The sequence below is a fragment of the Bubalus kerabau genome, chromosome 14 (assembly GCF_029407905.1).
Source record: "Bubalus kerabau isolate K-KA32 ecotype Philippines breed swamp buffalo chromosome 14, PCC_UOA_SB_1v2, whole genome shotgun sequence".
NCBI classification, from domain to species: domain Eukaryota; kingdom Metazoa; phylum Chordata; class Mammalia; order Artiodactyla; family Bovidae; genus Bubalus; species Bubalus kerabau.
Window position 1 is genome coordinate 17,951,792 of NC_073637.1, and position 26,968 is coordinate 17,978,759.

The 26,968-nt window shown below is 44.0% G+C and overlaps 1 protein-coding gene across 1 annotated transcript in view; it reads right to left on the reverse strand.

The window, feature by feature from the left end:
* The window catches only part of FER1L6 (fer-1 like family member 6), a 134,411-nt gene that overhangs the window by 86,958 nt on the left and 20,485 nt on the right, over positions 1-26,968 (reverse strand). The window contains exons 10-17 of the mRNA XM_055545883.1: positions 24,708-25,060; positions 20,786-20,894; positions 19,720-19,903; positions 13,419-13,539; positions 11,736-11,836; positions 6,383-6,473; positions 3,170-3,289; positions 1,436-1,588 (exon numbers count right to left, since the gene is read on the reverse strand). Of these exons, the coding sequence (XP_055401858.1) occupies positions 1,436-1,588; positions 3,170-3,289; positions 6,383-6,473; positions 11,736-11,836; positions 13,419-13,539; positions 19,720-19,903; positions 20,786-20,894; positions 24,708-25,060 (1,232 nt within the window). The remainder of the gene's footprint in view (positions 1-1,435; positions 1,589-3,169; positions 3,290-6,382; positions 6,474-11,735; positions 11,837-13,418; positions 13,540-19,719; positions 19,904-20,785; positions 20,895-24,707; positions 25,061-26,968) is intronic.

A 26,968-nucleotide genomic window follows, 5' to 3' on the forward strand; every position in this document is an offset into this window, starting at 1 on the left:
CATGAATTTGAGCAAACTCCAGGAGATGATGAAGGACAGGGAATCCTGGCATGCTGCAGTCCGTGGGGTCACAAAGAGTCCAACACAACTGAGAGGCTGAACAACAATAAAGGAAAGCTAAATGGAAAGCTAGAGGCCTGAAAAGAAGAGATGAGACTCAGGGCTGTGGAGCAGAAACCAGGATAGAGGTGGAAATGAGACTGAGAAGGGGTGGACTCAGCATCGACACGTGTCCCAGGGAGAAAAGAAAAAGAAGATTGGGCGCCCCCCTCTGGCAAGTGCATCCAGCTCCTCTCAGAAAGAGCTTGCTTTGGGTAATGAGTGTCCTTTTCTGAGACTGAAGCTGGAGAACTCTGCTTCAGAACACAACTCTGGGTGGTGGATTGGACTGAGCTCTGCAAATTCTGTTCCAGCATTTTTAATAGCATTGTGAATATTAAATTAGGGAGAAAGAAAAATCTTGGAACAGGAACCACGGAACCCTGACTGCCTTTCCAGATTTACTATTCCCTAGCCATGTCTTCAGATGATGTAGTTTTGTTTCCTCTAGATTAATATTCCCCTAATCTGGGATCAGGGCTTCCCAGGTAGCTCAGTGGTAAAGAACCTGCTTGCCAAAGCAATAGATGCAAGAAATGCGGGTTTGATCCCTGGGTCGGGAAGATCCCCTGGAGAAGCAGGTGACGACCCACTCTGGTATTCTTGCCTGGAAAAGCCCAGGGACAGAAGAGCCTGGAGGGCTACGTCCATGGGGACGCAAAGAGTTGAACACAACTAAAGCGACTCGGCATGCATGCACACAAGCCTTTGAGACCACTCCTTCTCCATGTTTGCTCAAGGCCACTTCTGGGATAGAAATTTCGTTGTAGTAGAACTGAAATACCCAAGGTCTCCTGGAAAGGCTTAAATCTTGATTTAAAGACAGTAGATTCTATCCAGAGATTGTGCCTATAACCCACAAAGGGTGCAGGGAGCCAAGATGAAAAGACTATCATATATCTACAATGTAAAGTCATCAGGAATCCTGAACTAGTTCTGTGGAATATCAGCCTCTCCTCTTGTAATTTTCTTTGCAATCTAGTTTAAAGATATAGATGAACTTGTGAGATGATGCTATGGATAAATTACCCAAGAGAAAAGGTAGAGAGGAAACTAACAGAAAAATGTTCATCCTTCCCAGTAATCAAAGAAGTAAAATTTAAAATAACCTTAGGGTACATCCACTAGATTTAAAAAAAAAAAGGAAAAATGGAAAATATTAGGATGGTCTACTTAAACATAACTTGAATCAAGAGGGGGCAAGATGTTCTAGTTGTCCTCGGATTTTTGAACGTCTTAGGGTTGAGTCAAAAATCTGGACACATACTAGGAATTCTGTGTAACCCAGGAAAAACAGAGATTTCCTGTCTTTGAGTCAAAAATAGCACAGACTTACTTTGAGGAAATGAGTTTTGATCTTCCCGCAGTGTTGACCCATCTGGTCCCTGATGGGGGAGTACAGCAGGTCCTTGGCGGCGATGCGGGCATAGGCCACCCTCTTGTTGTTGCTCAGCATCCAGATGAAGACGTCAGGGATGGTGTGCTGTGGCTGTCAGGGCAGAACGGGTGGATGTGATAGGTGGGCATTTACACAGGCATTTCCAGGGTTCTCCTATCCCGAAACAACCCCCTTCTGCAAAAGTTCTGTAACTTAAACCGTCTGGGTACTGAGACAGCTGGGCAACCAAGCAAGTTAAGTACGGCTTCTTTAAGAAAGTCTTAGGTCATGGAAACCCCATACACCAAACTCTCAACACACTTTGACAATACACAAGTCAGACCCATAACTTGGCATCTTTGCTCGCCTACTTTTCTCCATCTGCAGAACAAACATTTTCTACACTTTCCAATGGAATTTTTTTCTTTGCACTCTTGTAAGCACAATTTAGTTTCACGCAGTAGACCTCCTAGGAGCCTGGTAACATTTCCAGAACATTTAGATGAAAAAACAAAAATCCATTAATGTCCTTGGATGTCTTTCCATCTTCAGAAAGGAAAAACAATTTTACAAGGGACTTTATACCTAAAATATGATTGTTAAGTATTTTCACTCCATTTTAGGTTCAGGAGAAACTGCATTAAATTGCGTGGAAAATTAGACTTTAAAATTGAGCTAATCAAGATAAGAATTGCAGAATTCCCTGCCAAGAGACCCATTACACAGTGAGTATTTGAAATGCACATTTCTGAGCCAACATAGCTTCCAAAACTAAAGGGAGGTGTATTGTCATAAACTAGCTTTTGACGTCCTTGGACTGTAAGCAGATGCTCTTTCTAACTCCATAACCCTCAGGTGTAACTAGTACCCTTCCTCTCTTGACATGGAAACAGGGACACTCATGGGAAGGGTTTCCAGCCACAGGGTTGGTTAGTCACAGCCCTGTTTCAAACGTTCTGGGTGCTTATTAAAATTCCTGCATTCCAAAATGACTGTCTCAGGGTTTTTTATGCTTCCAGGGAATGACTGATTTGCAACAAGAAAAACAATTTTCAAGAACAACAGAAGCCGTAGACCTATACCTCTCCCCGAAACCTTCCCACAGGAAACCTGGTTTCTATAACAGAAGCAAATATGAGGACTTTATAAAGCTCATTCTGGTTGTCACCAGAAGATATTACTTACAAATAATTTTTTTTCCCCTTTTCCTGCTCTTCTTATTTTTTTCTTTTTTTAAGCTTAAACTTTTTTTGGTATTGGGGTATAGACGATTAACAATGGCTTACAACTAACTTTAAAATGAGAAGATTTGTTTTAACTTTTACTGAACATGAGCTTCAATTTCAGTTTTCTTAGTTAAAAATCTATCAAAGTTCTTGTGCTTATTTTGACTTTTCTTGAGCCTACTAAGAAATGTGTTTTTTTTTCTGTTTGTTTTTGTTTTAGGAATGTGCTTTTTATTTCTGCTGACTACTCAGGCTTCGTTAAAAAAAAAAATCCATAAAGTCATACATGTTTGACTTAATTTAAAAACGTCCCTTCTCACCCTTCAAATGAATACTGCCTCCTCAGCTCAGCAGAACTTGAGAAAAAACACAGCTCCATCTTTCATCCTTAGCAAACATTCAAACCCCCCAGGAAGACATATTCAGGTTAATCTTTCAAATGAGCTTTACCCATAGAGTTGATTACCTCATCCACAAGAAAGCGGATTTTTTCCACAAAGTTTTGGGCTGTCTGGATCATTTCTTCAAGAGATAACTTTTTCTGCTGCTGCTGAGTGAGCCCCTTGGCTTCTTTGGCTATCGCCTCCTAAAACAAAACAAGAGTCAGTGTACATCTTTCTAGAAATCTGGTTAAGAAGCACAGTCAAAGTGCTTGTAAGCTCTACACTGAGCCATCATGAGGGCAGTTTCAGGGTTTGCACGCTGCCCATTAAAAGAAGAAGGTGGCTCAGACGGTAAAGAATCCGCCTACAATGCAAGAGACCTGGTTTTGATCCCTGGATTGGGAAGACCCCCTGGAGGAGGGCATGGCAACCCACTCCAGTATTCTTGCCTGGAGAACCCATGGACAGAGTCTGGCGGGCTACAGTCCATGGGGTTGCAGAGTCAGACCTGACTGAGCACTTTCACTTTCACTTCAGGAATATGGAAAGAGTGAATATTATTTCACCTTCATTTGACAGTTGAGAAGCTGAGGCCAAGAGAAGTCAGTGTCTGATGGGGTTCCTGGCACGTGGCAGGTGTTAAATAAATGTTTGTGGAGTGAACAGATGAGTCAATATACTGGGGACAAGCACCAAGTACCTACAGCCTCGTGTTCCCTGCACCCAGGGCCTGGCGCCTGGGAAGCCACTGATTAGAGGGACCTGAATGCCTGCTGTGGACCAGGCGCTCCCAGGAGCCAAGGCCTCAGGCAGGGGAAGGACACAGGTTTCCCTTCCCTGAGACTTTGACAGTTGGTAAGGTGAAAGCAGTACATGCAAATAACTAAACCGTGTAAAACACCAAGAGACTAGAGGGGCCAAAGCCAGGTTTTATGACTAATGCTAAATATGATATTTTAGCTGAATCTTTAAAAATACATTCAGTTCATCAGATGATAAGAAAAAGGACAGTCCAGATGGAAGGAACAACTACATATGAAGATACATAATAGGGGTTCAAAATCATTGCTGCTTAGATATCTAGGAAGGGAGAAATGGGAGCTAAGATTGGGAGACTAGGCTGGGCCCAGATGCTGAGCAGCTCTGTATGTCATGCACAAAGGAATTTGGCCTTTATCTTTTGAACAATTGCACTGTTTTTGTTGTTCAGTCCCTGAGTCATGTCTGACTCTTTGTGACCCCATGGACCGTAACCCACCCCAGGCTCCTCTGTCCTCCACTATCTCCCAGAGTTCGCTCAAATTCATATTCATCAACATGGTGATGCTATCTAACCATCTCCTCCTTTGCTGCCCCCTTCTCCTTTTGCCCTCAGTCTTTCCCAGCATCAGGGTCTTTTCCAGTGAGTCAGCTCTTCACATCAGGTGGCCAAAGTATTGGAGCAATTGAGAGACCCCAGTGATATTTTCATGAAGAGCGATCTAAGCAGGTTAGTGTTTTGGAGACCATTCTGGAAGGTGGACTGGAGGAAGATGACTGCAATAGTCCAGGCCAGAGATGCTAAGGCACTCAGGTTAGGCAGCGGTTCAGGGGATAAAGAATAGAGTAAGGGCCAGAGTCTTTAAAGGCCAGGTCGTGTGCCTGCCTGGGGTCAAACTGACCATTTAGGGTGAGGTATAGGATTCAACTACTGTTGCCTGGAAAATCCCACGGATGGAGGAGCCTGGTGGGCTGCAGTCCATGGGGTCGCTAAGAGTCGGACACGACTGAGTGACTTCACTTTCACTTTCCACTTTCATGCATTGGATAAGGAAATGGCAACCCACTCCAGTGTTCTTGCCTGGAGAATCCCATGGATGGAGAAGCCTGGTAGGCTGCAGTCCATGGGGTCGCAGAGTCGGACACAACTGAAGCGACTTAGCAGCAGCAGCAGCAGCATAGGGTTCAAAGTTGATTCTTAGGCTTCTGACTAGAGCAACAGGGGAGGCTGGTGATGCCAATACAGGACGGGGAATAAGCTTAGGTGGGAAGATAATGGGCTGAGTTGGGTATGTTGGGTCAGAGGGGCAATGAGGCAGCAGTTGACGTGTCCACTCAGAGGCTGGAAACACAGGGCTGGAGGTGGGGAAAGAGCCAAGCCCCAAAAGGTACTGACATGGTGGGCTTGTTCAGGACAAGGACTGCTGGACACAGAAAACAAGAGAGCTCGGCGGGTGATACATAGGGGATGGCTATTCCAGAGGCAGGGAGGGGCAGTCACAGGTGCTGAGGAAGAAATGGGTAGGAAGAAGATTTTATATATGGTGGGAGTCTGGTCTCCCCAGGAGTAGGGGAGAACACAAACCATTTATTATTCTGGAAAGATGGATGATTCAAGTGTTCAGAGACTCAAGCTTTAGTCTCTGGAGTATACTTAATTAGCTACGACCTTAAAAAAAAAGTGGTTCATCTCTCCAGGCCCCATTCACATCTTTAAAATGTCCCTGGCCAAACAGAGTCGGGTTTTTTTGTAAACTGGAGGATAACTGCTTTGCAATGTTGTATTAGTTTCTGCTATACAACAGTGTGAATCATCTGTATGTATACATGTATCTCTTCCCTCTTGAACCTCCCTCCCACCCCATCCCACCCCTCTAGGTCATCATAAAGCACCAAACTGAGCTCCCTGACACTGAGGAATTTCATTTTGCAAAATTATCATGACTTCATACAAGACACTCCTTGCTGCCACAGCTGGAGCTGAAGTTTCAAGGAGAAATAATCAGGGTCTGACTTGGCCTGGCAGTTCCCAGTTGTCACTCATTCAACAGGGACCGAGTGACTCCCAGGCACCCAGCACTGTGCAGGGTTCACAGGACGCAGAGAGGGACCAGCCACCGCCCGACCCTGCCCTCAGGCAGGGCTCACAGCTTTTCATACATGGTAAAGGGAGGACATCGAGGGGAGGAAGCCTAGTTATTTCTTTTTGTCTCTCAGCCCAGGAGGCAGAAGGTTAGGTGCAAGAGTCCACAGCCTCTGACAAGATACAAATGCCAAAAAATGAACAAGCCCTACATCAGAATAGAATGTAGCGCTGGTGGGCTTCTAGCTCAATCTTACAAACATTCAATACATGCTAGCTCTTCTCCAGCGCATTCATCTGCTTATTCCCTTTCCACTCATTCCTCTATATCACACAAACATATAACCCTTAGAACCTTATCCTCATGTGGTCTATGACCTATGCTTCATCTATGAGGCTTATTTTTAAAGCACATGTTTTAGTGCTTCCCAAGTATAAATAGATTTTCACATACCAGCTCCTGCCAACAGAGCGTAAGTCGTTTCTTATCTAAATTGGTTTGGTTCAACATCTTAGGCTTCTTTTCTGCTTCAGAGATAAAGGCGCTAGAAGAGAAGAAAAACAATTTTCAAACCTAGTGAAAATTCATTTCTAAAATTCCAGAGATTTGCAAGTATACTTTCTACAATGCAATGGGAAAGTTGATGAAGCCACGGAGCCAAGGTTTTTTTTTTACTAGGATTAAGCAATGATGCACTAACGTTTCTTTTCTTTATTTAAGAGTTAGTTCTTTATTTGGCTGTGTTGGGTCTTAGTTGTGGCATATGGGATCTAGTTCCCTGACCAGGGATCAAACCTGGGTGCCCTACATTGGGAGTTTGGAGTCTTAACCACTGGACCACCAGGGAAGTCCCTGTACTGTTTCTGAGAGACAAATGAGAATGGGAATTGATGTCCAGGTCCCATAATGATTTGGGGAATGCTTGTTTTTCCACTTTCTTTTGGTATATGCCTAATGTGATGGCTAAAACTCAGCAGTGGCCACAGGACTGGAAAAGGTCAGTTTTCATTCCAATCCCAAAGGCAATGCCAAAGAATGCTCAAACTACCGCACAACTGCACTCATCTCACAGGCTAATAAAGTAATGCTTAAAATTCTCTAAGCCAGGCTTCAGCAATACATGAACCGTGAACTTCCAGATGTTCAAGCTGGTTTTAGAAAAGGCAGAGGAACCAGAGATCAAATTGCCAACATCCGCTGGACCATGGAAAAAGCAAGAGAGTTCCAGAAAAACATCTATTTCTGCTTTATTGACTATGCCAAAGCCTTTGACTGTGTGGATCACAATAAACTGTGGAAAATTCTGAAAGACATGGGAATACCAGACCACCTGACCTGCCTCTTGAGAAATTTGTATGCAGGTCAGGAAGCAACAGTTAGAACTAGACATGCAACAACAGACTGGTTCCAAATAGGAAAAGGAATAGGGCAAAGCTGTATATTGTCACCCTGCTTGTTTAACTTATATGCAGAGTACATCATGAGAAATGCTGGACTGGAAGAAACACAAGCTGGAATCAAGATTGCCGGGAGAAATATCAATACCCTCAGATATGCAGATGACACCACCCTTATGGCAGAAAGTGAAGAGGAACTAAAAAGCCTCTTGATGAAAGTGAAAGAGGAGAGTGAAAAAGTTGGCTTAAAGCTCAACATTAGGAAAACGAAGATCATGGCATCTGGTCCCATCACTTCATGACAAATAGATGGGGAAACAGTGGAAACAGTGTCAGACTTTATTTTTTGGGGCTCCAAAATCACTGCAGATGGTGACTGCAGCCATGAAATTAAAAGACGCTTACTCCTTGGAAGAAAAGTTATGACCAACCTAGACAGCATAATAAAAAGCAGAGACATTACTTTGCCAACAAAGGTCTGGCTAGTCAAGGCTATGGTTTTTCCAGTGGTCATGTATGGATGTGAGAGTTGGACTATAAAGAAGGCTGAGCGTTGAAGAATTGATGCTTTTGAACTGTGGTGTTGGAGAAGACTCTTGAGAGTCCCTTGGACTGCAAGAAGATCCAACCAGCCCATTGTAAAGGAGATCGGTCCTGGGTGTTCATTGGAGGGACTGATGTTGAAGCTGAAACTCCAATATTTTGGCCATCTGAGGAGAAGAGCTGACTCATTTGAAAAGACCCTGATGCTGGAAGGGATTGAAGGCAGGAGGAGAAGGGGATGACAGAGGATGAGATGGTTGGATTTCATCACCGACTCAATGGACATGGGTTTGGGTGGACTCCGGGAGTTGGTGATGGACAGGGAGGCCTGCTGTGCTGCGGTTCATGGGATCGCAAAGAGTCGGACATGACTGAATGACTGAACTGAACTGAACTGAACTGATACAAGTTCGTAAGCGCAAACCCAAAATAATGCAGTTTTTTTCAATTCCTTTATTTTACAAATTTAACACACACCCAAAGATTCCTAAAAAGTTGTATGTCAAGCAAATACTTTAGTTTCAAAACTGGGCTATGTCCTCATATTTTTTAAAATATACAAAGGACTGAACAGTAACACTTTGAGAGATGAAGTTTAAAATGTGCTCAGTAGAAAAAGGTTATGAGTGCAATGAACTAGAAATGGCTTTAAACGTGGGAAAATAAGATATTGCCCTCATCAGCAATAATTTAAATGCAAATTAAAATTGATGCCATTTTCACTTATTAAAAACTGGATAGTATTCAAGATTGAAAATATTCGAGAGGAAAAAGTCACTCTCTTCTATTACGATAGGAGAGTGTTAATTATTATAATGTTTAGGAGGTAATTTGACAGCACTTATCAATATATAAATGTCCATATAATTTGATCCAAAAATTATACTAGAATTCTATCCTTTAAAAATAACTGAAAGTTCTTGCAAAAAAAGATGTTTATACAGTAATGCTTATTGTAGCACCATTTATAGTAGCAAAATAAATCAGAACAAAAATATCAGGGGCTAGTTAAATACTGCATGATACATATCACATGACTAAACAGTGGGGTCAACCATTAGTTACCACTGTAGAAAGATGCTGGTGATACATTGTTGAGTGAAAAAGAAAGCTGCTGAACAAAGTGCAATATTTGTAAAGAAATAGAGCATTCTTATGAATGTGTATGTTTGCAAATGCACAGGAAAAAAAACCAGAAAGACCAATCAAACTCTGCTCTCTGAGTGGGATTGAAGAGAGAACTGAGACCATTTTTACCCTACCCATTCCTGCGTTTTCTTGTCGTTGTGAGATGAGCCTGTAGTACTTTTGTGATGAAAAGAATCAGTTACAAAGGAACAAAACGGGGGTAAGATGCCAAACCTCCCAGCTTGGGGTCCCACACAGAAGCTCTGCCTAGTGGAAGTTGAAGCTTCGCCAGAGATTCTCTTTGGGCCTACTAGTCATTGCATTTTCTCTTAGTTTTTAAGAAGAATAAAAGGATTCTATTTTGAGGAAGGCGTCTTGTCACATGTCTACCTTTCTTTCCTAGAGGCAGAAGGAATCCGTTCCACTCCCAGGATGGATCAGCTCTAAGAAACATGATGAACACTTCTAATCTCTCTCCCTTCCACACAGGGGGAGAAATAGCTTATTTCCCCCTCAGAACGGGGGTAGATGACTTTGGCTCCTGACTCTGATCATTCTTCATCTTTTAGACCCAGCCAACTGTGGGCTCTGGGCAGGCTCCTCACTTCCACATGGCAGGTGGTCTGGTCCTTCTAGGGGGAAGCCCCAAAGTCAAGCTGCTCAACTGCCAACAGGTTGGGGGGAACCACAAAGCCTCCTTGACCTCAGGTCCAAACTGCTTTCTTAAATCCCTATTTACCAAATAGAAAACAAATGTCTGATCTCTGTCTGACCGTCATGTATATTTTTCAGTTGGTTTAAAACTTGCAGAAAAGAAAGGAATGATTATCACATCAAGCAACCTCCTAGTAAAGAAAAATTTTCCAGCTATTAATTTGCCCACAATTTATAAAAATGATCATGAAGCTTTTAAAAGATACTTCAAGGGAATTGCAGGTGGCACTTAGCTCACAGCAGGAGTAGCACTGATTCATATTGCTTCTGTGAAAAACAGAAGAAAAATAAAGATAGAAAAAACACATATTTATTTCTCCACTTTCTTCCTTTTTTAAAAAAAGTAAAAATGCTCGGGTAGTTGAGAGATTAGGAAAGACAAAACTTGCAAAGCAGAACACAGGAATTTAGCTATCTGCTGTCTATTTGTTTTTTTTTTTTTTTTTCCCATCAAATGAAATGTCACTCCTTTTCCATTTATTCTATGATGACAAATTCTCACTGTTGCTTGAGTATTGACTGATTCATTTCAAGAGTTAATCCAAGGTGTTTCCTTTAAGGGAGGCAGCCTCTAAGATGGCCCCCATGATCCCCGCCTCCTGCTGTCCTTGCCATCATATGATTCCTCCCCTTTGAATATACATTAGTCCCAGGGATTGGTTTCTGACAGAACCCATCAAGACTGATGGGCTGTCACATCCAAGATTAGATAATAAAAGACCATGATGTCCAGCTCACTGGCATGTCTTCTCTGACTCTTCTGTCTCACACACTCTGATGAAGTCAGTTGCCACATTGTGAGAGGTAGCATGGAGAGGCCCATATGGCAAGGAATTGAGGATGACCTCCAAACAACAGCTGGCAGGGAGCTGCAGTTCTCAATCCTCCTCAATCCAACAGTTTATAAAGAACTGAATGCTGCAAATGACCACGTGAGTGATCTGGGAAGTGAGTCCTTCCCAGATGAGCCCCGAGGTAACTGTAGCCTTAGTCAGTGCCTTGAGTGCAGCCTAGGATAGGTTCTGAGCAGAGGACCCATCTAAGCCACATCTACATTCTTGACCCAAGAAACCATGAAATAATAAATATGTTTTAGTCACTTAAATTCGAGGGTTATTTGTTACTCTGCAATTGGTAACTAACATACCCTACTTATTTTTTTATTATATTGTCTACCTCCTGGAGTAAGAGTCATTAATTGGTGCTTATTAATGTGGTGTACAAAAACTTCTGTTAAGTAGCATTTGATACAATTTATCCATCTAACTGGGAATCCCTGGTTGGTCAGCAGTAAAGTATCCACTTGCAGTGCAGGAGATGCAGGTTCAATCTCTGGGTCAGGAAGATCCCCTGGAGAAGGAAATGGCAACCCACTCCAGGATTCTTGCCTGAGAAATCCCATGGACAGAGGAGCCTGATGGGCTGTCGTCTATAGGGTCACAAAATTCAAGTACAACTTAACAACTAAATCACCACCACCACCAGCCAATTGCCAAATAGTTGTTGCATGTGTGCTAACGTGCTTCAGTCGTGTCCAGCTCTCTGAACTAGCCCACCAGGCCCCTCTGTCCATGGGATTTTCCAGGCAACCATAACTGAAGTGAGTTGCCATGACCTCCTCTAAGGAACCTTCCTGAGCCAGGTTATGAACCCACATCTCTTAAGTCTCCTGCATTGGCAGGTGGATTCTTTCTTACTAGTGCCACCTGGGAAGCCCAAATAGTTGCTGAGTACCTACCAAATGCAAAGAAGCATGCCAGACACTTAACACTGCTAGCAATTTTCTTGTTTCAAAAAGAATCTCTGCAGTAAGTCTTTCCTTTCTTCCCTTTTCCTTTTTTTTTTCTTTGCTTTATGTTTTAGTAAAGTTTCAGAAAGCAATAGTGAGCCCACAGCAGCTAAATTACTGAACAAAATAAGATGGATGTAACACAACTCAATGTTCATTTGACTGCATGTAAAATTGACTATTTTCTAAGGTAAGTACAGCTCAGCTCCCCAGATGCCAGCTGTCCCTCCAGTACCTGCTTTGACTGATAAAGTCACTGAGCACCATCTTCATTTTCTCTTCTGGGGCTTCCTCTGAAATCTTAATCAGTTCTTTTACTTCCTCTATACCTTCTTCCTGAAAACAAACCACGGAGGTGGAAGGATGAGAGATGGGAATGAAACTGTTGTGGAGACACTGATTCTAACATTCACAGAAATTATATTCAGCTCATATTCTGTTTTGAAAAGGAAAGAGGCAAGAGATGACACTGTCCGTGAGTTATGTGAGCTGCAAAGGGATATGTGAGAGGAATCACAAAGGGAAGGTGCAAGATGTCAAAGCAGCATGTTCCCTGGTTTTCTTTACCCCCAGGGGCTTGGGTGGGACAGCGTACATTTATTGCACGTAGGTACTATTTTAAATGGGCTTCCCAGGTGGCTCAGTGGTAAAGAATCTGCCTGCCAATGCAGGAGACAGGAGTTCGATCCCTGGGCCAGGAAGATCTCTGGAGGAGGAAATGGCAACCCATTTCAGTATTCTTGCCTGGAGAATCCCACGGACAGAGGAGTCTGATGGGCTACAGTCCATGGGGTCGCAAAGAGTTGGACATGACTTAGCAACTGAGCACACATGCACACTGTTTTGAATACTTTCACACATTCAATTCCTCAAATAATTCTGAAGGAAAAGAACAAGATATGATGGGAGAGGGTAAGAGGAAACGTCAAAAAGCATCTCTGAGGAAGTGCTCGAACCTGAGCTATGGAGGCTGACTGGGCTTCCTTGGAGAAACATGATGAGGAAAAGCAGCCCAGGCAGAGGGAAGAGCATGGAGGTGGCTAGGAGGCACAAAGGAGCTTGGTTTCTTTGAGACACTTGAAAGGAGACCACTGTGCTTGGAATAAAGTAAGGAGAAGGAGCTTGTGAGAGACAGGACCAGAGAGGTGGCAGGGCTTGACTTTGGAGGGAATTATCTACTTTGTTCAGAGAAGGCAATGGCAACCCACTCCAATATTCTTGCCCGGAGAATCCCATGGATGGAGGAGCCTGGTAGGCTGCAGTCCATGAGGTCACTAAGAGTCGGACACGACTGAGCGACTTCCCTTTCACTTTTCACTTTCATGCATCGGTAGACTTAGGATTTTATACTAGTTGAAGTTAAGATCTGTCAATTTTGTGAGAATGCTGTCCATCCCCTGACCTTTGGAGATGAGGAAAATGGTCTATCCTTAGGTTCTATGGGCCTTCCAGGTGGCGCTAGTGGTAAAGAGCCCACCTGCCAATGCAGGAGACTTAAGAGAGGCGAGTTCTATCCCTGGGTTGGGAAGATCCCCTGGAGGAAGGCATGGCAACCCACTCCAGTATTCTTGCCTGGAGAATCCCATGGACAGAGAAGCCTGGTGGGTTACAGTCCACAGGGTCACAAAGAGTCGAACATGACTGAAATGACTTAGCAAGGATCATACTAGGTGCTATAACAGGTAGAAGCAGAGCAGGGATTTGAATTTGGAGAGCTTGATTTAAAGGTGAGGAATTTTGCAAAATGTATTCTCATTTCCCTGGGTTCACATGGCAGGAGCCATGCGTCATCCAAATGCAGAGGCCTCAATTCTTTGGTATTTAAACTGAGGCCAAGACCCTCTTCTGGGTGGGAAAAGATTCCCTTTGCCTACCAGCTTCCCAATATTTGAATCCATCACCAATCAGAGTCACCTACCAGGAGGTCTGCCATCTTCTCCAGCATGTTGGACCAATGCAGCCTAAACGTCTGGTCTCCCCAAGAACTGACGAAGTAGACACAGGGCTTCTTGGCCTCAAATGGCAAATAGTTGTAATTCCTGGGAAAACACATTAGGTCTGGAAGTTAGTTGGCCACCAGTGTTTTTCAGGCAATTCCAGTCACATGTTCATCTTTCACACATCCTGGGTGGACTGGGGAAAGGATGGTAACAAAATAGTCACACTAGTAATTCCATCCTTAGCCTCTATCTGGGGACCCATGAACACTAAGCAATGAACAGCCATATGGCTACAATGAAGAGGTAGTAACGGCTACCACTCTGACCCAGGGCAAAGCTTAGAATGATCACCAGAAGGCAGGAGTTAATTGGCAAAGTCTCTTCAAGGCAAAATTCTCTTTCTAATTGAGAGAAGGGAGAAAAACTAACATTTTCCTTTCCCTTTAATTCTATATTCTAAGAACTGACTGTGTAAGGATCCACTGAGATAATAAAGGTGAATGTATTTTATAAACTGAAATCGCTTCACCGTCCCTGGGATTCTCCAGGCAAGAACACTGGAGCGGGTTGCCATTTCCTTCTCCAATGCATGAAAGTGAAGGTGAAGTCGCTCAGTCGTGTCCGACTCTTAGCGACCTCATGGACTGCAGCCTACCAGGCTCCTCCACCCATGGGATTTTCCAGGCAAGAGTAGGGGAGTGGGGTGCCATTGCCTTCTCCAATAATATTAATGAGGATGAAGTCATGTGCTTCAAACTCAACTCCAACATTCCATGGCTGCCATCCATCCATCCATCCATCCATCCAATGTTTGTTGTTGCTGGGCATTGGTGCCAATAATATATTGATCGGTGACCCATTTCACTAAGAAAGGACCAGAGAGATGGCAAAGTAGCTGGAAGGGGAGACATGGAGCCAAAGAGAATGGTTGATGGTGATGGTTGGATATGCTTAAATGATGGTGAGAAAAAGATAGTTCAGAGGATGAGACTGAAGACAGAAAAGAAGGGACTAACTGGGAGAATTCAGTTCCCAAGGATGTGGATGTGGAAGCAGGTAAGATGGGAGAGATATAGCCTAAGGTTGAAGTTCTCTGCCTAATGACAGCTATATTCTTACCTAGTTCTGCCCCCAGCCCCCTGAAATTTTCCCACAAACATCTGGGTGTGAAGAGAAACATGGAATGCAGGCAAGAGCACATTTCTTGTCATGTGCATTGGTTGGACAGGGGCCCTAATAAATGTGGACAGTGTTAGGAGTCATGAGCTTCTAGAGGTTGGGGTGGAGGGAAAGTGAAAGAGAGAGCTTTGTTTCCATTCCAAAAGCTACAGAGGATTTCAGCCTGAAAGAACGCATGGTTGTTCTTTTTAGCTCTCCAACCTAAGTTTCTTCTAGAGGCCGTAAAGTTAGCAAAGATGCTCCATGGTCTGTTCTGCAGAAAACAAACAAGCAGGCAACCATTCAGAAGAGAAGCCAAATAAGTCCTTGGCAGAAACTGAGGTTACGATTACAGCAGGGGAACAAAACAAAACTTAGCAAATAAGGAAGGTCAGAAACTGCTCTTCCCTTTATCTTGTTAAAAATGATGGCACTGAGAAAAACAAATGTCGTATAATAGGGCTCATATGTGGAGTCTAGAATTGACAGAGATGAACGTATTTGCAAAGCAGAAATAGAGACACAAGCATAGAGAACAAACTCCTGGATACTGATGAGGGAAGCGGGGATGGGATGAATCGGGAGACTGGGACTGACATATATACACTATTATGTACAAAATAGGTAATTGATCAGAACTTACCGAATAGCACAGGGAACTCTACTCCGTGCTCTATGATGACATAAGTGGGAAAGAAATCTTTATTTTCCCTTTTGAACTTTTTATTTTGTATTGGCAGCACTAGTGGTAGAGAACCCGCCTGCCAATGCAGGAGATGTAAGAGACGAGGGTTCAATCCCTGGGTCGGGAAGATCCCCTGGAGGACGGCATGGCAACCCACTCCAGTATTCTTGCCTGGAGAGTTGCACGGACAGAGGAGCCTGGAGGCCACAGTCCATAGAACTGCAAGGAGTTGGGCACAAAGCAATTAACAAAGTTGTGATAGTTTCACGTGGACAGTGAAGGGACTCAGTCACACATATACATGGATCCATTCACCCCCCAACCCCTGTCTCATCCAGGCTGCCACATCACATTGAGCAGAATGGGAAGGAAATCCTAAAAGGAGAAGATATATGTATATGTATAACTAATTTACTTTTCTACATGGAAGAAACTAACCCAACATTGTAAAGCAACTACGTGTGTGTGAAGTCGCTTCTGCTAAGTCACTTCAGTCGTGTCCGACTCTGTGCGACCCCATAGATGGCAGCCCACCAGGCCCCGCCGTCCCTGGGATTCTCCAGGCAAGAACACTGGAGTGGGTTGCCATTTCCTCCTCCAATGCATGAAAGTGAAAAGTGAAAGTGAAGTCGCTCAGTCATGTCCGACTCTTAGCAATCCCATGGACTGCAGCCTACCAGGCTCCTCCGTCCATGGGATTTTCCAGGCAAGAGTACTGGAGTGGGGTGCCATTGCCTTCTCATGTCCAACTCTCTGCAACCCATGGACTGTAGCCCACCAGGCTTCTCTGTCCATGGGAGTCTCCAGGCAAAGTAATTATACTCAAATAAAAATTAAAAATAGATTATGGCACTGAGAATCCTGCAACTAAATAAATTCCTACTCGATGTTGTGCTCTGTCCCAAGGTTTCTTCGCTCTGGATGATTTTGTGCTAGCGGTGTTCGGAGCCTCTGTGTCTTTGGCTCCCAGGTCCTCCAGATCTTACTGGATCTACAGGGCTCAGGATGCGGTATTTTTCTCAGGCAAATGACCATGCAGATGGAGAGCAGCAAATGGGAGGGTACCACGTTGCCAACAGGAAGAGAAGTCTAACAATTTGAATGGCTGCCCTGATGTGCCATCAGCCTTGTGACTCTGGGCAAGGGTAGGCCTGGAACCCTGAGAATCAAACGGTAATCTGACTCTGGGCTTGTGCTCCAGTCTCATTCTTGCACTCCAGCCCCATATGTAAATTATATGTAAATGCACATGCTTTAGAAAACTGGAAAGCCCAGAGCAAACCCAAGGTGATGTTTCAAGTGTCAGGCTAAACCACTCCTTATAAGGTGGTATTTAAATGGAGGCAACAGACAAATAAGTTGTACGTGTGTGTTTGTACATGTGTGTATGTGTGCTCATGGGTGTGGACACTGTGAGTGCATAGGCATATGTGTGTGTGGGCATGCCCAAGTGTGTTGGGGTATATTCTATTATAAAACCTTCTAATTCAGATGCTGCCATTCTTGGCTTACCACTATGTGGATAGAGCTTCAATATAGTGACAGGATATACAGAAAACCCCCAAACATCAGCATGACTTATTTTGGTCTCTTTGAGTGAGCCAGTTAGTACTGATGTGCAGCCCACTGAAGGATTCTGTAGCGCTCTCATCTCCTTTAAACCCTTCCCATACTACATCTCCTGATATTACCATCACTATCAGCAATGGGCTAGTCTAACAAGGTGGGGATGTTTTCACTGCCTGGTCCCAGAGAAGGATGCAGAGTACCACTGAGAGCCTCAGAAAAGCCTCCCAGAGCTGCAGATCCTGCTCAGTGATGTCCTCAGGTTTGACACTGGACAGAAAAACCATTAAAGGATGGGGAAGTTTGGGGTCCTTTTTGGTGCATGTAAGGGAGGATGGGCCATTAAGCATGGCTGCCAGGGGGCCAAAAAAAACCCCAAAGAAGGTGGTCCATGGGAGAGACAGGATTTAGAAAATATGCAGCCATGCTCAGAAATGAGAGGACACACATTCAGGGTTATTTTCACTTACTCCTTCCTACTTTGTCCCAGACAATCGCTTTCCATCCTTAAACTCATCCTCGCTCTTTAGGGTGTCACTTTTGTTGTGACCTTTGCCAACTCTTCACCTCCTCCCCTTCCCACTCTCTTCCCCCATGGTATCTGGGACCCAACTCGGTTATAGCACTTCCTTAGCTCATTCAAAAACAGGTACGAGTATCTACTACATGCCCGGTGTGGAGATGAGCAGATACAAAGGTGAACAAGACACAGTCCTTTGCCCTCTGACTGCTCACCATCTGATAGAGAGACAGACGAATAAAAACAGGTGAATGCAGTGTGAACAGTGTTTGATGGAGCTGAGTGGAGAAGTCCAAATCAGCCTTGGGATTCAGGGAAGGGAACTTGAATTTACTCTTGAAAGGTAATGGGAGCTAGCCATCCTGAGGATGGCGCTTATTGCCTGGCAGAGGCAAGAGCGTGTTCCAAGGTCCACATGGAGCAAACAGCAGGATTCATCTGGGGAATGGCACTGGAGGACTGGTGGAATTTGGGGAATGGCTGGAGTTTATTGTAAAGAAGTGGATGGGGATCAAATCAACAAAATATGGCCCCTGAGATTAATCCTGAAAGGCATAGGCAGGACTTCCCTGGTGGTCCAATGGTTAGGAATCTGTCTGCCAATGAAGGGGGCACAGGTTTGATCCCTGGTCTGGGAAGATATCACATGCCACCAGGCAACTGAGCCCACGTGCGATAACTACTGAGTCCACACTCTAGAAGCTTCGAGTCACAACTAATGAAGCCCACACGCCCTAGAGCCTTTACTCCGCAACAAGAGAAGCCACTGCAACGAGAAGCCCTCGAACCTCAACTAGAGAGCAACGCCTGCTTGTTGCAACTAGAGAAAGCCTGTGTACAGCAACAAACGACCCAGCACTGCCAAAAATTAATTATTTATTTATTTTTTAAAAACCACAAGCAGCCAGTGGATAATGTCAAACCGGGACAGTGGGGAGTTCAGATGGATAGTTTGGTGATTTTCTTGATGCAGGTCCAAGCCAAGTAAGAGGTGTTTAAAATAACTTATGCCAAAGATACCAATTGACTAAATTAAAGAAATGGCAGTAGGGAACACACTTGAGAACTAGAATTAACCAGACTTCATCGCTGACTGGATGTGGGTAGGAAGGGAAAAGAGAACAATTGACAGATTTCCAATTTGTGGTTGAGAATGCAGTGAGTGGTAGGACCAGTCTCTGAGATGGGAAAGATAGGAAAAGGGGAAAAGTTGCCTGTGAAGACAATGAGTCTGATGACTAGCTTGGGGACCCCCAAGTAGAGGTGCTTAGATCTGCTGCTCAGGAAGAAGGCCATCTGGGAAAATAGATATGAGAGTTCTTGTTATTCTAACAGTGGTCACTAAGCCATGGGTTCATACCCAGAGAGACTGTCTAGATTGAGAAAAGTAGAGACTGATGAGAACTAGCAATGTGATTTCAATCCCTTGACATGTAATGAGCAATCTTCTCTTATGACAATCCCGTGAGATCATATTTTTTTTACTCCTAGAACAAAGCTCAGAACACAGAAGACTCTCACTACGTGCGGCTTTCCTTTCTCATAAGCCACTTGGTTGACATCACTGTTTTAAGACAAAGTTCTATAATTTCACTTCTCTTTGCATGTTGAAATGTCATGTGGGTTAAAGATCGGTAAGGGTGCATGTAGGAGCCCCAGTTGTTTTCTGAAATGGTCTTTTTTCATGGCTAAGAATCATTTCTGAGTTCTTCAGTTTGTGTCCAAAATAAGATAAGAAATGATGTAATTAATAATTCCACCAAGTTGAATTTACATTGTGTTCAAATGACTATAAAAACTGTTGATAGGATTTTGGATGGAAATTTTAACTTCTGACCTTCCTATATTGTTATGCTTCAAAGTTATAGGATAAAGGGAGCTTCAGATATGGTCATAAGAACCATCGTCATCACTCTGTCCTTGAATGAATTAACTGGATGTGTTATTTGGAGAGTTGTCAACACGAGAATTCAGGAGAGTGGCAGTTATCCTGTCAGTCTAGTCTGCACCTTGCACCCATAACTAACATACAGAATGTTTCTAGTTTTAGGGAAGAACTGAATCAAACGGTCATGGAAATGGGTCACATTTCCACAGTCAGAAATCCTAGCTACTCTCGCCTCCTGGGGCTCCTGTGCGTGTGTGCTCAGTCACTTCAGTCGTGTCCAACTCTCTGCAACCCGCTGGACTGTAACCCAGCAAACTCCTCTGTCCATGAAATTCTCCAGGCAAGAATACTGGAGTGGGTTGCCATTCCCTTCTGCAGGGGATCTTCCCAACCCAGGGATCAAACCTGCATCTCCTGCATTACATTTACTTCCTGAGCCATCAGGGAAGCTGTGTCTCCTACCTGTTCCCTTCTGTCACGAGTGGCTTCTCTGGGTGAGTGGTGGAGACCAGGGGAATGGCGACATCATGGGCTGCGTCCCCTTCTCCTTCGTGCAGCAGTGGCAGAGCATCTTCTTCAGCTGAGTCTGCCAACTTCTTCCTACTCCTGTGATGCAACCCTCCATCAATCAGGTTCCCAAAATTACCTGTAGAGCCAGTAGCAAGGGGAGAAGGGCCAGATGTCAGTAAGTAGAATCAGGCTGCTTGGCAGAAAGGATCCAAGCTTATGTCTTCCCAGGGCAGAGTAATAAGCTCTCAGTATGAAGGCAGGATGATGGTCAGATCAAAGAAATAAGATTAGCAATGATACAAAGCCATCATCAGCTTCCATCTTAAGGTCTTTTTTTTTTTTTTTAAATGACTTAAGTTACAGATTAACTGGATTCCTTCTCCATTTTTTCTGCTCCCAAACTTCCCAAATGTAAATCAAGACCTTCTCTGACGGAATGCTCTTTCTTGGAGTGGTTTTCCCAGGTGCACATCAGTCCAGAAGACTGCTGGGAGTTACAACAGTAGCATCTATTATACGCATAGCATGTCATGTGCATTAATTCATTAAACTCTTGCCATAGCTTCATAAGGAATTATCACTATTCCCATTTTATAGATGAAGAAACCAAGACCAAGAGAAATTAAGTGATCCTAGGGTCAGGGAACCAGGATTAGTAGTCCAAGTCTGTCTGAATGCAAACTATACTCTCAATCTTTCTATTTTAACTTTTTTTAATTGGAAGATAATTGCTTTACAATATTGGGCTAGTTTCTGCCATACGTCAACAAGAATCAGCCATAGGTATGCATTTAAAAATTTTTTATTATTTTTAATATATATATATATTTAATTAAAACTGCGAAAACAAATCTATCCCTTACATATTGAGTCTAGAGTGGACAAGGAGTTATTCATTTCTTCCTGAGGTGCAAACCTCCAACAGAATGCTACCATCTGCATGTAAGGCATTGATTCATTCAAGAAAAAGGTATAAAGTTCACGCCATGTGCCAGACACTGGGCTTGTCTGCACTTACCAATAGAAACTTCAAAGCTAATGGGTTTATCTCCGATCCTCCGGTCTATCATGGTAGCTTCGAAAAATGCTCCAAAGAGTAAAAATTCCTCATGTTTTTCTGGTACAATCTATAGAAAGAAAAAAAAAAGTACATTAGACGGCCCTGGATCTTTTTATAGTAGGAGGAAACTGAATCAGTGAGGCCAACCTGGTCCAGGGTGATTTACAGAAACCTGAGTCTTGGTGTCAGCCTGATACCGTACATCACTTCCACTCTAATCAGACTGGCAGGAACCAGGACCTACACGCTGCAAATCCCAGTTCAGCCATTCGCAATGATGTAGTCTCAACCTTACAATCAAATCTGCTTTCATTTTAAAGGTAAGCTTGGTATATGTATCTTGTTAAGAGAGTGATGGTTCCAGAAACCAGGTGACACATTACATTTCTGAGTGAGGCGGCTGAATGAGCTGGAGCTTCCATGCCGTGCTTTCCGGCTTTACCCTTGGATTTATTGAGCCCAACAGAAACAGCAGTAAGGTTCACTGAAGGAAATACAGCAGCTGTAGTTTCAGAGGCTAAGAGCCCCATTCAATCAAGAGCTCTTAACTCTGTCTGTCTCTCTCTCTCTCTCTCTTTTTTTCCAGCCATGAGGGATCTTGGTCTCCCCAATCAGGGATCGAAGCCATGCGTCCTGCATTGGGAGCACAGAGTCTTAAGCACTGGACTACCAGGGAAGTCCCCTTCTCTCTTTTTGAGACTCTTTCTTCACACACAAGCCCCCCGTGCTGCTGGCATCAGCAGGAAATGTTTCTATTGACCGGAAAGTGTGGGACAGGGTGGGGCCAGGTGCTGACTCTTAGTCACAGCACGTGCCGCTCCCGCCTGCCGCCACTGTGTCCCTTGGCTGTAAGCCAGCCCCTTATCACACCTTCCTGAGGCCAAGTTTATTCTCTGGGAGGAGGTTAAAAATCACTCAGAGACCCGAAGGGAATGGAGGCCACGGAGCCTGGAAGAGGGACCGCAGGTTCCAAGGCCAGGTGATCCCCTCTGTAAATCCCAACTCTGCTGCTTCCTAGCCGTTGACTGGGCAAGCCGCGTGCGCTATCCAGGTGTCATGTTCCTTGTCTGTGAAATGAGCATCACAGCAGGACCTACATGGGGCAGGAATGCGATCACCCATGTGCAGTACCTAGGATAAAGCCTACACACGCCAATGCCATACGTGGAGTCACCCTAAGTATTTCAACAGGTTATAATGCATGTCTTAATCCCATCCACCCTTCAAAGTCCAACCCAAATGCCTCTTCTTCTGGAAGCCTCCCCTGAAGCCCTGAGCTAGAAAAACGATGATGGTAGTGTTTACAGAACTCTTATTGTGTGTCAGATATGGAGAGAGTAGCATGGAAACATACACACTCCCATATGTAAAATAGATAGCCAGTGGGACATGGGGAGCTCAACTGGTGCTCTCCACAACCTAGAGGGGTGGGATGGAGTGGGAGGTGGGAGAAGGTTCAAGAGGAAGGGGACACATGTATACCTGTGGCTGATTCATGTTGATGTATGGCAGAGACCAACATAACATTGTAAAGCAATTATCTTTCATTCAAAATTTCTGGATCACTATGGTATACAACTGAAAATAACATGGTATTGTAAATCAACTATACCTCAATAATTTTTTTCACTTTAAATAAACAAAAGTTTAAAAAAAAGAATTTTACCTGTATTATCTCATGTAATTCTTGTAACTATCCTATGAAAGGGATCTTTCTATTTTATCCATTTAAAGGTGAGAAGCTGTAGTTTCATGAAAGAGTAAGATATCTGTTCATAGTTACTAAACATGATTATTAGTAATTGAGCACTTACTATGTGTCAGGCTCTTTTCTAATAAGCACTTTGTTGTATTAATTCATTAAATCATCATTATAAGCCTATGAAGTAGAGGTTATTATTGGAAATAAACCTCCTAAGGAGCTTAAATCACTTGCCCAAAGACTCAAACAGATACTTGTCCAGAGACCAGACAGTAACCATCGCACAATACTGCCACATCTTAAACCCAACTGTCTTATTTGGGAGCCCAGTATTTTAATCCTTACACTGCACTCACCCCAGGAGATAATATGACTTTATATTTACCTGCTTAAGGCACTTTATCACATTCTACTTCCTATACATTTATTTTGTAGGTCTTATCTCCCCTTCCATACCATAAATTTCATGCAGTCAGACTTTATTTTTATTCCTACCAATGCTGAGGATTTAAAAAGGAACACAGGGCAGGAATAGAGTGCAGATATAGAGAATGGACTTCTGGACACAGGAGAAGAGGAGGATGAGACAAAGTGAGAGAGTAGCACTGACATATATACTACTATGTGCAGAACAGCTAGCAAGCAGGAAGCAGTTGCAGAGCACAGGGGGCTCAGCTCTGCGCTCTGTGATGACCTAGAGGGGTGGGATGGGCAAGAATGGGAGGGAGGCTCGAGAGGGAGGAGATATATGTATCCTTACAACTGATTCACGATGTTGTACAGCAGAAACTAACACACTGTAAAGCAGTTATATACCAAGAAAAAATAAAAATAAATTTAAAAGATAATAAAGATGAACACAAGGTTTGACAGAAGGGAGATAGGCTTTGATGGTGATGATGATGATGAGTTTAAAAAGCCAGCATTATAGGACCTCATTTGTCCAGATTCACAATGACAGCAAGGCTGCAGCAAGGGAAATTAGAGCTGCGGGAACCTGGAGAGCTAAACAAGAAGATGCTACAAAAAAATAGATATTATCATGTTAGTAAGGGCAAGCTCTGAGCTGCTGAGGCTCTGGGGAAGGCAGAAGCTGTAGTGTGGTAGTTTAAAGTTATGTCCACAAATTCTTGGAAAAGCCTCCCCTTAAAAGGTGAAGCCTCATTCATTCCCCAACCCTGTTTCAATGTGGGCTGGACATGTGGCTCATTTCTAACAGTTAGAATGTGGCATAAATGTCTGTGTGATTTCCATGGATTTGGGCAAAAAAGACATTGCAGTCTCTGCCTTGCTCTCTTTTGGATCATCCACTCTGGCAGAAGCCAGATTTATTAAATCCCAGCAGTAAAATCAAGTGGCTCTTCCAAGGCTAAGTTGACCCACATACTAAAAATCCTTCTGTGTGTTCTAGTCTCTACCGGGAATGGACAGCTCTGGGAGACCAAGCACCCCATCCCTTCCCCATCTGAAATTAGAGTCTGGCTGACCTAAGAAACACCCTCCCAGAGGCAGAATCAAGCTATAATCTACCCACCAAAATATAAAATGCTTCCGTTTGCAGTGACAAAGTACTATTGCTGAACTTAAAGACTGAGAGCTTAGTCACGGTTTATGTTCCTCTTGGGGTCCCAGACCTCTCACCCCTAACACAAAACTGGGCCAGAAGATGCTACTCTGCTGTTTGCTGAGTCACAAGCAATGATAACCATTCCCTCCAGCAGTGACTTCCCCACAGGCGTGGGGCCAGGGAACAGGTGTCTCAGTTCCTTGTGTCCCTGCTTGTCACCCACTCTTCCTCCTCTTCATCCCTCATCCCACATTATCTCATCCAGAATGTATGCTGAGCTAACAAAGCTAAACACAATTAGGCCCCAGACAGAGTTCAGTCCATCACCCAGCCACCCACTCCCAACAGCTCCTCCAGAGTGCTTTAATTTTATTTTACTTTGGTGTCCATGGGAATCTGTGTTTGGGGGGGATGCAGACAGAATGCAACATGAGCAGATGGCTATGATGTGAGCAGGAAAAGGCAGAGGATCAGCCCTGAAATACAGGGCTGAGTCAACACACATTTTGCAGGGGGCGCAACACCTCCGTGGGTCTCTGGGGGTCCACGGCAGATGCTGTCTCTGCCCTGGGCTCCAGGCACAGTCTCAGTGGAAGAGCGCTCAGACCTACCTCTGGGGGCACGTTGAAAGGCTCCACCTCGACCTCTGCTGAGTTGGTTTTGTCTGAAGCCTGCTGGGGTTTGCCATCGTCAGTTTTGTCACCCTGGTCTTTACTCACGCCTTTGGAAGATTTGCCATCTTTGTCCTTCGGGGACAACTTGAACTCCTTAAGCGCCTTGGAGAATTTAGACTCCTGTGCCCCTCCCGAGAGGATCTCCACAGCAATCTCCACCAAGATCCTGCCCCGGTATGACACGCCTTCTCCGAAGCCTTCATTCAGTTCCTGGTAGTCATCCATCAGGCTGTGGTTCCTGGGTGAGCCATACAGGTTAATCCAGGCAGGTCCAAACGTGGGCAGGAAGCCTAGAAAGAGCCCAAGCTTTAGTTGCCTGGTTATGCTTTCAAGCTGGTTACTGCTTGCTGAGAGTTGTACACATTTGTTTAGAAATGTAAAGTATAAAGAAAAGACAAGAGAAAATATTTACAGAATATCCCATCATGGGGAGTTCCCTGGTGGCCTAGTGGTTGGGATTCTGGGCTTTTGCTGCCATGGCCCAGGTTCAATCCCTGGTTGGGAAACTGAGATCTCACATGCCATGAGGCTCGGTCAAAAAACAAAACAAAACAGGACATCCCGGACTTACCTGGTGATACAGTGGATAGGAATCCACCTTGCAATGCAGAGGACACTGGTTCGATCCCTGGTCTGGGAAGATTCCACATGCCACAGAACAACTGAGCCCATGCACCACAAACTTTAAGCCCACGTGCTATAGCTACTGAAGAGAATGTGCCTAGAGCCTGTGCTCAGCCACTGCAATGAGAAGCCCATGCACCGCAACTACAGAATAGCCCCTGCTCTCCAGGGGCTAGAGAAAAGCCCACGCATGGTAACCAAAAATAGAATAAAATTAAAGAAAGAAAGACATGCCATCACAATTGGCATTTTGCTATGTTTCTTTCTAGTCTTTCTTCCATGCATATGTTTAGACTTGTCCATAATTTTAGCAAGACTGTGCTGACATGCATTTTCATTCATCAAACTTTTATGGACTCCTAACATGTGCCAGGTATCATTTTAGAGATGAAACATAAAGCCCAATGGAGATTAAATCAGATACAAACATGAAACAAATATTCACATTACAAATGCTATGAAGGAGCTATATCTTGTGCTGCAAGGACAAAGAACAGGCTGCTGTGGCGTGAAGAGGAATCAGGCAGAGAGGAGGGTTCTGGGCAGAGGAGAGAGCATATGGCATTGGAAAGGAGCTTGGAAGCAGAAGGAACTGGAAGAGAAAGCCAGTGCGGCTGGAGTCCAGAGAGGGAGCGGGTGAGAAGAGTGTGGAGAGGCGAGTGGGTCTGTCTTTATCCTAGAGATTATGGGACTATTCTAGAGGAGTTTGAGGAAAGACGTGACCTACTCAGATGTGTATTTTTAAATTCACTCTGGCTGCTATATGAAGGGTTATAAGAATGGATGTGAGCACACTGGTTCAAGGACTCCTTCAACATTAAAATTCACGACATGGATAGCTTGGACCAGGGTGATGGTAGTGGAGATTGAGAGAAGTAAATGTTCTGAAATGTGCTCTAAACGTAGAACTGAAAAGACCCTGTGATTTTAACTTACTCTTGGCATAAGTTGTTTGCTTTCTTGATCCATAGCATCTGGGAAAATGTAAGTGTCTATGCAAACATCTCTTTGGCAACTGAATGTTCCTTTTGTTTTCTTTTCTGCAGCATGTAGGATCTTCATTCCTGGACCAGGGATCGAACCTGGGACCCCTGCAGTGGAAGCTCAGAGTCTTAATTGCTGGACCTCCAGGGAAATTCCCAGAATGTTCCATTTTGACTGGCAGTACAGGATGGTGGCCCTGAGCTTGACTTCCTGGGTTCAGATCTCAAGTCTCAGCTCTGCCATTTTCAAGCTGTGTGACCTTGGAGAAGTCTTTTAACTTTCTGATGCCTCAGTATCCTCAACTGTAAAATGGGGATGCTAATAGTACCTATCTCAGGATTATCTATTGGGATAATCTAATCTATCAGGATTAAAAGAGATAATATTAAGTGCTTCACTGAAGTCTTTAGGAAATGCTCTAAAATATTAGCTGTTACTCTTAATAAGTGCATGTGTGCTAAATCTCTTCAGTCGTGTCCAACTTTTTGTGGCCCTATGGACTGTAGCCCACCAGGCTCCTCTGTCCAAGGGATTTTCCAGGCAAGAATACTGGAGTGGGTTGCCAAAACCTCCTCCAGGAGATCTTCCTG